Genomic DNA, 8762 nt, shown 5'->3' with positions numbered 1-8762 from the left:
GAAAAAAATAGAGAAGTGGGTATGTGATGGGGCAGTAAACGATACTGTTCTCAGCTAGTGAAAGGAGGAAGTCCGACCACATACACAGGTAGATAGAAATAAAACGACTGCTGTCCATTGTAGAATTATCTCTACTGAGGACCAACATGTCTGTAGATGCAACCAAGTTATTGTTTGAAGGCTTCCTGCAGAAAAGAAAAGATACTTTGGTAAGTTACATTTCTTTTATAGCATGTGTGTATGATAACTAATTTAAAAAAAATATAGTTGCTATCCGTTTATTCTTTTGTCTTTAGAAAATAAGGTGGGTGACGTATTGGTTTAGGCTTCAAAATACGACTTTGTTCTTCTATACCAAGGAGAATGGCAGTGCTGTAAGTAGACATTTGTTGTGGTATAAAGTCTGTCAAATTCCATACTAGTGAACAATATTCAGGCTCAATCTCAAAGTTCTTAAGCTTAGTAAATTACCTCTCATTTCTGAAAAAATGGTCTGTTTTTGTTTCCAGATTCAAACATTATCATGTTGACATTTCTCTCCCTACAGCCATACTTGAGAGGCTATTACTACATTTACACAGTAAGTCCTCCACCATTAATTACAGTTGATACGTGAAGAATTTCTTTGCAGTTAAAGAACATTTACTTGTGCATTTTTATTTCATGCAACTCTATACTTCTACTTCAGTACATGTCAGAGACAGATATTGTCGTTTTTACTTCATTACATTTATTTGACAGATTTAGTCACCAGTTAATCTGCAGATTCAGATAATTAATACAAAATATAATCAACAAACATTATGATGTATTATAGATTAAAGATTACATTTATCCCCACTTTTACCAGCTGTATTAAAGTATTGTTTACACATTAATGTATCAGTACGTATGATCCAACAAAATATCCTGAAAATTCTGCATAAATAGAGCTTTTGGTACATTTGGTATATTTTGATGACAGTAATCATGTACTTAAAGTAAAGTATTTCTACACTGTGGTATTTACCTACCCGGTTATTTGTCTCTTGTTAGGACACATAAGATTTAGAAAACTTAAGTACAGTATGTATCTATCCACTTGTTGGTCCAGGTGCAGTCAGTGCGAGAGGTCCAGAGAGCTGGCAGCAAGCGCTTTATGTTTGAGATTATCATGACAAACGGAAAGAGAAAAATGTTGGTGAGTCACTTCTGTGCTCAGGCTGTTTTCTCATTTACTGTACACTGGTAAATCTGCCTCCAAACCGCTGTGTATTTATGTGTGTATGCGTGTGTGTAGGCAGCAGAGACAGCAGCTCTCAGAAAGGAGTGGGTTGGACACCTTTGGCAAGCCATGCATCTTTCTACCTCTCAAGTTTCGTCTAGAGGCAGACAGTGAGTAGGCGGAGGATTTACCCTTCATGACAGATCTAAAATATTCATGTTTGGTTCAACTGGACTTGAACCCTTGACATGCATTAACTTGCATTTGGCAAACTTGTTCTAACAGAGATCTAACACTTAATGTAGTCGCCTTCATGCCAGGCATTGACCTTGCACTATCTCTTCTCCTCAGCCTTGAAGAGTGTGAACAGCGAGACAGATTAAACAGCAGCACACCCATCTGCTCACACAGTGACAGTGTGATGGAGTCTCTGCCTGCCCGGCCCCTCTCGGCCCCCGCTCCTTCGGTCCAAATCCACTGTGAAACCACGCACCTGTTTCAGGAGCTGAACAGTGAGGAGGAAACGTATCAAAACACGCCGTCAGCCTGTAACTCCCAACATCAAAGTGGTAAACTTTACATTTGCTCCTTCACATGTCTATTTTTTTTCCCAATTCATTCTTAAACAAGTCTTGAATTGAGTTATATGGTGCTAAACTCCTGTTTTCAGTTGACGGTCTGAATAATCCTCAGTGGTCCGGTGGGTTGAGCAATGCAGAGAACAGAGAAGGAGACTATGACGTTTTACCAGTTAGAAAAAGTATGAATATACTTCAAATGCTTATACATAACATGCAGGATAATGGTGGTTAAACTGGTCCCATCATGTATAATGTTATGCTTCCTCAGAGAAATGTGAGATCAACGTTTTAACAGAGATGGACGAGGGCGTGTATGACTTTCCTCTCTCTTACAGGAGGTCTGTTGAACAACAAGGTGAGAGATCATATTATATATATGTATAGTTTGCTTTTAAATACTTGGTTATACCAACACAATGAAGTTCTTTTGTTTGCTGGACATTTCTTTTTAATCCATTTCAGACCCAGCAGAGAGCATCTATGATGTGCCAAGCAATCTTTTGAGGAACATGCCTGATCACACCATAGGTAAATCCTGCTTCATTTTATTGCCACTGTTCACGTTGAGAACATATCTCTTTTAAAAGTTCACTGAATGACATAAGCAACAAAACCTCATGTGCAACAGCTGCAAACATTTTCCTGCCTGAAAGCCTCAAGCTTTCAGCTGTTTCTTCTGGTTGCAGAGGAGCAGCACGAGGAGGAGCTCTACTGCAGGATCTAATGTCCAGTTTGAGGACTGCCAGAGGTGGACAGGAGCGTAAAGTCTTTGTACAGAAGACTGTTGCAGCTTGATATCTCCATCTTTGTGTTTTAGGCTTAAGAGTAACAAACAGTATTTATGGAACAGAGATAATAAGTATAAATAACGTTTGTCACCTTTGCTAAACTTTTTTATGTGAGACAACATGCAAAACCACAACAGGGAGGTTGAATTGTGATATTTATTTCAGCTGTCTATGACTCGGGCTGTCTAAGACCGAGAACCACACAGTCATTTATAACTATAGAGAACACGCTTTACAGAAAAATCTACAGATACACACTGCGGGTCAGCTACACTGTGGTTCACAAGAGTAAAATGAATCATATACATGTCACCTGGTTCACAGTTTAAAGTCAAACACCACCAACACTGATATTGCTATATTCCACACTTTGCACTGGTTTTAATGGGAATGGTTTGAGTCTGTTTAACCCTTAATGGGTTTAATGGAATACTAAAAAAGTGTTTTGTTGCAGGTGCACGATGAGACCAGAATAAAATAAGACATGTAAATATTATTGTGAGCACTTTCATATATCATCTTTTCTTATTCATTTATTTATTTATTTTTTTTCTATGGGCATTAATATTGCAGAACCTTTTAAACTACACAAATGTTAAGTCAGTGAAGTGAGTGACTGGTCACATAGTGGCCATTTATTTCTCTTGAATTCTTGAGCTGGTGAAGGCTGTGAAGATGTTTGTAAACAGAAAATAATTTGCTCTAATGTACACATTATATCCAAAGATAACACCATATCTACAACACTGTATTCCCAGAGAAGAATTAAACAGATATCTAATATCACTTGATAGACATAGTACGTACATAAAGTAGCAGTATTCATTAGACAAAAATAATATAGTAGTGCAAGTATTGGTTTGAATTGTAAGCAATAACCAGGCCTATGTAACAAGCAATGCATAAAAGTGATTTGTGCATTCTCAATATGTTTCTTCACACAAGAAAATTAATACATTTAAATAAAATGCAAAACAATTCTAAAAGAATATATGGACATCAAATTAACAATAGATAAATATGCTCCAATGAGCTCAAGCTTTAGTTTGGATCAATTCTGTGTTGTGATCATTGTCAGTTAGCAAAACATTTGTAATAATATTTGGTTCATAGTATTGTTACCCACACTCACACGACACAAAAAGGGAAAAGACAGTGAAAGTGCCTCTATACAAGTAGATCTTAACTGATCTACCTGCTGACTTTTTGTGGGAAATTGGAATTCACCTTCACTGAGCTCTTTTCCTTACAGTTCAATTAACAACTAACCTTAATTGTTAAGATCAATGCAGTGATGTCACTAAACTATGATTAGCCCCAAAAAAAGACATTTGCTGAGAAAAGCTGAGTGTAAGTTGTCAGTATTTTACAGTACATATTCCAGATCTGACCACCACTCTTCTAGTTGAGAAGCAGCAGTAGTGGCAGAAGAGGAAACTTATTTTTTATTTTATTATAACTAATATTTAAATGAATCTGAATCTGCCAGAACAGCTGGAAAGTTTAAAATGGGGTGTAGTGCTAGTTTTAGAATTATAGTAACCTGCTGGTAGAGCAGTCTGTCTTACCAAGAACAGGAAAAGTATGCACACGCCACAACTTGGAGTTAAGTGTTAAGTGTATTGGGATCAGGCCTGAGCTTGGGACTGTTCCCTGAGGAACTCCTCCAGGACAGTGATGATGCTGCAGGCTTCAGGCAGGTCGCTGTGCTCCGCCCTGGCATTCTGCAACAACACATCCCCATTTCCGCAGCCCTGTAGGAACTGGCAACAGCGAAACAGGGCGTAGTGACTCATCTCCGCCTGCCGCACAAAGCGCTTCAGGCTGTTCATGTCCTGGATGGCCTGCGGAGGGGGAGTTGTGGTTAAAAGAAAGAAAACAACAAGTTGAAAAAAGGGAACAGATCGGGATGAAAGAGACAGAAGAATAAAAAATAAATGATACACTGTGTATCTGCCAAGAGGAAGTGAGAAATGTAATCCAGGGTTTCGCAATCAATTCTTTTCCTTTTTTTTTTTAAAGATTTTTTTTTTTGTCATTTTGCCTTTAACTGATAGTTGACAGTCTAGAGAGAGACAGGAAACAAGGGCAGAGAGAGAGAGTGGTATGACATGCAACAAGTTGAGCTGAAACGATTAGAAAACATCATGGGCATTTTTCACAATTTGTTTTATATTATTTCATAAACAAAACAATTAATCGAAAGTCAATCTGCAGGTTAATTGATTATGAAAGTAGCCATTAATCGCAGCCCTTCAAAAATTCTTGAATGTGTATGTTTTGCTACCTTAAGTTTGAAGTTCTCCAGAATCTGTCTGAGCAGGAAGGGATTGCAACGCTCTGCAGCATTTAGAAATGCCTGTATCCAGTCATCACAGAAACGATTACTGACTGGAGGAAGAAAAAATCTTTATTACACTTTTAAGACTTGAACAATAAAGAGAAACAAATTATTTTTTCCTCCATCAAGTGCACGTCATGGAGCATGACTTACCATTGTTAGAGAGTGTGGGTGGGCTGGTGGAGCAGTCTATAACCAGGTCAGACTGTGTGTCCTCTGAGATAGCCTTACACAGAGAAGCTGACGTGGTGTCCTGCTGGGACAGACCCTGCAAACTGGCTGCTTTAATGAACCTGGTACAGAGAACAACAAACATCTAACATCTGACAAACAGATATGGTTGTGTAGTTACAGGTACTGGCACCTGACTCACCTGGACACATCAGCCTTCGTCCTCTCGTCTGAATTGGTGACGTCCACATGTGTATGACTCAGAGCCTGTATGCAAATGTTGAGTGACTTAAATGCATTGTTCTGGAGAAAAAATATATTTGCACACAAGCAGGATTCAAGTGATAAGAAAATATATCAATAGGACTGCAGTATTCTTATGCAAAGGGAAAATACGGTTCATCCAAAAAAACATACTAACTTTTCTTCTTACCCCCGGTGCTACTTATGCATCTATACAGTTTTGGTGTAATTTCCTGTGGGTATAGCTCAAACCAGTTCAATGGCATTCCAAATATGACATATGTACGATACTCTTCAGACCTCATTGTAAAGTTTTGGTGACATAGCACTTAGAGGAGGAAGAAACTGTCCACTGTTCACAATGAGCACAATACTGGGTTTTATGATGAGGAAAAACAAAATGGTGTGGCATATAAATGTAATTGTTTATCAGTTTGAGTGATACCAGTGATACTGTAAGTCTAAACTTTGGCAAATCACACTCTAGCTTTCTGGGAAAATAATATATTGTCTGTGTTTTTGGGTTAACTGTTCCTTTAAGGAGATTTTTCTGCTTCTCACATTATTTTAGCTTCTTTTAATTACAAAAGATTATTACTAAGCAAGACCCCTCAACAGAATGAATATTCCTGTACAGAGGAATTGACATACATTCACAGTCAAAAACGACAATGTACACAATTGTTTCTCCAAATGAGCTGGCGTAAGGGAAGGGTTTGTGGTCATGGTTATCATAGCAAACTCTTGAGGTAAAATGATATGAAAAGCACACTTCTGTGCAATACTCATTTATTGAGTTACACATTATGAAATGCATATTGCACAGATTGGAACGTGAGTATGCTTTTCCAGTCATTATTCTAGACATTATTATTATTATTATATATTATCTTAATTCCATTATCTCCAACAAGCCTCTTCTTTTTAGGACATACTCTAGTGGTGAAAAATGACTCACAGCGTGCAACAGAAAGCTGATGTTGCTCTGGACCAGCTGCACCACTCTGTAAATGTGCATCACAGACTCCTCATACCACCGGCTCAGATAGGGACGCACCTCCGTCTCCAGGTTTTGCAGCTGATACCCCCACAGAGGACAAACCAATTTGGCATTAGTAATGTCGTAACACATAACAAATCTACAACTTCATTTCACTGTTATTATATTCTCATACCTCTGGGGTTTGCAGGCTGCTATGCAGGCCTTGGACGTATTTATCAAGCTCTAATCTAAATGTATGTTGAGTCAAGGAATTGGAACTATTAGTTGCTTCTCTGTGCAAAGATACAATGATGTGGAAGCATGATAACAATGCAGGAAAGAACATTCTGTACTAGCAAGGATCATGTATAAAATGAATGCTGGAAGGCCTTGGATGGTGCGTATAACTTAGGCTAACATCACTATGTAAAGGATATAAGTTCAGTCCTTTTTCAGAGCCACCCATAAAGCAGATGACATATCCATTCCCATCAGCATCAGGCTGTTCAGGAGATCTTTCCTGCTCCAGGAGACAGCAGTAGCAGCCGACTGCCTCCTCTGGGATACTGCAAAGCATAAATTATCCACAAATTTATGTTAACCAACTCACTGGACAAAAAAGTTGTTACAAAAGGTTGTTAAGGAATATGTCAAATGATAACCTGAGTTCCACAGTGGCGATGTTGCCCATGCCTCCGAGCAAGGCTCCTTTGCTCAGTCTCCTTGAAATGTAGGTCCGCAGCTCAGGTTCCGCCTCTGATGGCAGGCTGCTGTCAATCAGTGTCAGGCTGTGGGCAAGGCAGACAGTCAGTATGGATACAAACAGCCAGTGAGGGTGATGAGAAGTTTGGAAGCCATTCAAGTCAATGGAGAGGAGATGGAGAAAGCTGATGACCATAAGCCACATCCAACACAACACACAACTGAGTCACATAGCTGTAACTGTGGCTTTCCCAAAGAAATAATTTTGCTATTGTTCTTCAATACTGTGCCCAGACATTCAAAAGAATTTCATTCACTTTTTGTAAACTCTATTTGACTGAGATTAGGAGAGATCTAAAGGCAATGTAACTCAGCAGCAAAGCGATGACCAATCAGAACAAAATCACAAATGAAAACAGAATTGATTCCATGTTGATTGGATTTCCGGTGGCGGCGCGTGGATACATCAATGAACAATAAGGAAAGCCAAAGAGAAACGACCACTGAAAGCAAGGAGAAGGTAGATGGATGGCTCCGTTGTTACCTAAAGTCATCCTGACTGGTTGTGGAGTCTGCTCTTCTCTGGTTCCATGCCACATTTTCCCCAGAAGCCTCAGATCTAAGACAATTAACAGTTTACTCATCACCTGGTTAGTTTAATGGACAAATCTAGTTTTACCTGCTTGAGCCTCACTGTCAGCAGGTTCAGGAACAGGTGACTAAAACAGAGTGCTTTAGGGTAAGAATCATAGACAGCATAATAACTCAAACTGATAAACACGAGGGATTTTTTTTCCAGGTTGTATTCAGGAAAAAAAAAATGTTGTGCGATGTCTTGTAGAAAAAGGCATTAGCCACGGCAAAAAACATGAAATAGTCCTACAATAAATATCGATAATTAAAAGATAAAATAAAAACGTCCGACGCTGAAAGTAACGCTCCAAACAAAATGTCCCATCACTTAAAGTTGTAGCAGAACTGTCATCCTATGGCAACACCAGCTGTCCAAAACAGAAACGTGGATGAGTAATTTCGACCATTACCTTGTGCCTTGATAAAGATATATAGTGTAGTAGCAGTTCAGTTGAATCTTCTGGCTGTATCCAGCAATTTCTTCGCCATCAAAGTCATCCTTCTCTTCCACGTCAATTGAATCCTGGAAGGACGAGGTTTGGGAGGTAAACATGGTCCCACTGCTGCACGGAGAAAGCTAGCAGCCGGCTACACTGGCAGACAACAAGGAGTTGTTTTAATTATTTGCCTGTGCTATGCTGGTAGATACGGATTATTGAGGTTGGAATCTATGGTCGATATAAAACGGGTAAACACGGATAAACAACCACAGCACTGGTGAGAAAGGTATCTATCTCGTTTGTGTGCCTACTGCGCATGTCCTCTGTGAACCTTTTAAAATATGTCCGACTATGACATGAATTTCTTATGTCGGTTCCGGGGCAAACGTCACATTCCACAGCCTCAAAGTGTTTTCTAGTGATGGGAAGTTCGGCTCTTTTCCGAGAGGCGGCTCTTTTGACTCGGCCCTCAAAGAAGAGCCGGCTCTTTCGACTCCCGAACGGCTCTTTATTTAGGATCTTTTGTAGCCTATATTTTACCTCAACTTTGTAAAAAAAATCATGATTTATGTGTTGAAAACCCTTTTGCTTTCAGTGTTTTTATGAGAGACCTTATAATTGCCTAATTCTGTGCATTTATTCTGTGACAGAACCACTCTTACATTTGTTTATTTCAA

The 8762-nt window shown here is 39.1% G+C and overlaps 2 protein-coding genes across 4 annotated transcripts; one reads left to right on the top strand and one right to left on the bottom strand.

The window, feature by feature from the left end:
• The first annotated feature begins 129 nt into the window (after positions 1 to 129).
• LOC130185724 (interactor protein for cytohesin exchange factors 1) lies at positions 130 to 3069 on the top strand. 2 transcript variants are annotated; one of them, XM_056402339.1, is made up of 10 exons: positions 130 to 209; positions 297 to 374; positions 548 to 580; positions 1094 to 1180; positions 1280 to 1374; positions 1556 to 1773; positions 1875 to 1964; positions 2054 to 2140; positions 2248 to 2313; positions 2472 to 3069. In XM_056402339.1, exons 1-10 carry the CDS (start codon positions 147 to 149, stop codon positions 2507 to 2509), a joined length of 855 nt encoding a protein of 284 aa, XP_056258314.1. In that variant the 5' UTR covers positions 130 to 146; the 3' UTR covers positions 2510 to 3069. The 2 variants fall into 2 exon arrangements, with proteins under 2 accessions (XP_056258314.1, XP_056258313.1); XM_056402338.1 differs by having other exon boundaries at positions 2439 to 3069.
• On the bottom strand, positions 2712 to 8426 carry c17h17orf75 (chromosome 17 C17orf75 homolog). 2 transcript variants are annotated; one of them, XM_056402336.1, is made up of 10 exons: positions 8056 to 8425; positions 7557 to 7631; positions 6973 to 7098; positions 6748 to 6876; positions 6504 to 6564; positions 6287 to 6406; positions 5288 to 5352; positions 5068 to 5207; positions 4861 to 4964; positions 2712 to 4417 (listed from the first exon to the last, which is right to left on the bottom strand). In XM_056402336.1, the coding sequence occupies exons 1-10, from the start codon at positions 8196 to 8198 to the stop codon at positions 4202 to 4204; spliced, it is 1179 nt and encodes a 392-aa protein (XP_056258311.1). In that variant the 5' UTR covers positions 8199 to 8425; the 3' UTR covers positions 2712 to 4201. The 2 variants fall into 2 exon arrangements, with proteins under 2 accessions (XP_056258311.1, XP_056258312.1); XM_056402337.1 differs by lacking the exon at positions 7557 to 7631 and having other exon boundaries at positions 8056 to 8426.
• Between the last annotated feature and the right edge of the window lie 336 nt (positions 8427 to 8762).

Source organism: Seriola aureovittata, chromosome 17, assembly GCF_021018895.1.
Source record: "Seriola aureovittata isolate HTS-2021-v1 ecotype China chromosome 17, ASM2101889v1, whole genome shotgun sequence".
NCBI classification, from domain to species: Eukaryota; Metazoa; Chordata; class Actinopteri; order Carangiformes; family Carangidae; genus Seriola; species Seriola aureovittata.
This window is presented reverse-complemented; position numbering and strand designations above follow the sequence as displayed.

What these genes read in the sequence shown, in the direction of transcription:
- LOC130185724 (XM_056402338.1), top strand. Translation starts at nt 147, where the DNA reads ATGTCTGTAGATGCAACCAAGTTATTGTTTGAAGGCTTCCTGCAGAAA. An exon ending in GTTTCGTCTAGAGGCAGACA is followed by an intron (nt 1,375 to 1,555) that starts GTGAGTAGGCGG and finishes TCTTCTCCTCAG; the next exon opens with CCTTGAAGAGTGTGAACAGC. An exon ending in CGTTTTACCAGTTAGAAAAA is followed by an intron (nt 1,965 to 2,053) that starts GTATGAATATAC and finishes ATGCTTCCTCAG; the next exon opens with AGAAATGTGAGATCAACGTT.
- c17h17orf75 (XM_056402336.1), bottom strand. Translation starts at nt 8,198, where the DNA reads ATGTTTACCTCCCAAACCTCGTCCTTCCAGGATTCAATTGACGTGGAA. An exon ending in ACCAGTCAGGATGACTTTAG is followed by an intron (nt 7,099 to 7,556) that starts GTAACAACGGAG and finishes CCTTGCCCACAG; the next exon opens with CCTGACACTGATTGACAGCA. An exon ending in TCTGAAAAAGGACTGAACTT is followed by an intron (nt 6,565 to 6,747) that starts ATATCCTTTACA and finishes GACTCAACATAC; the next exon opens with ATTTAGATTAGAGCTTGATA.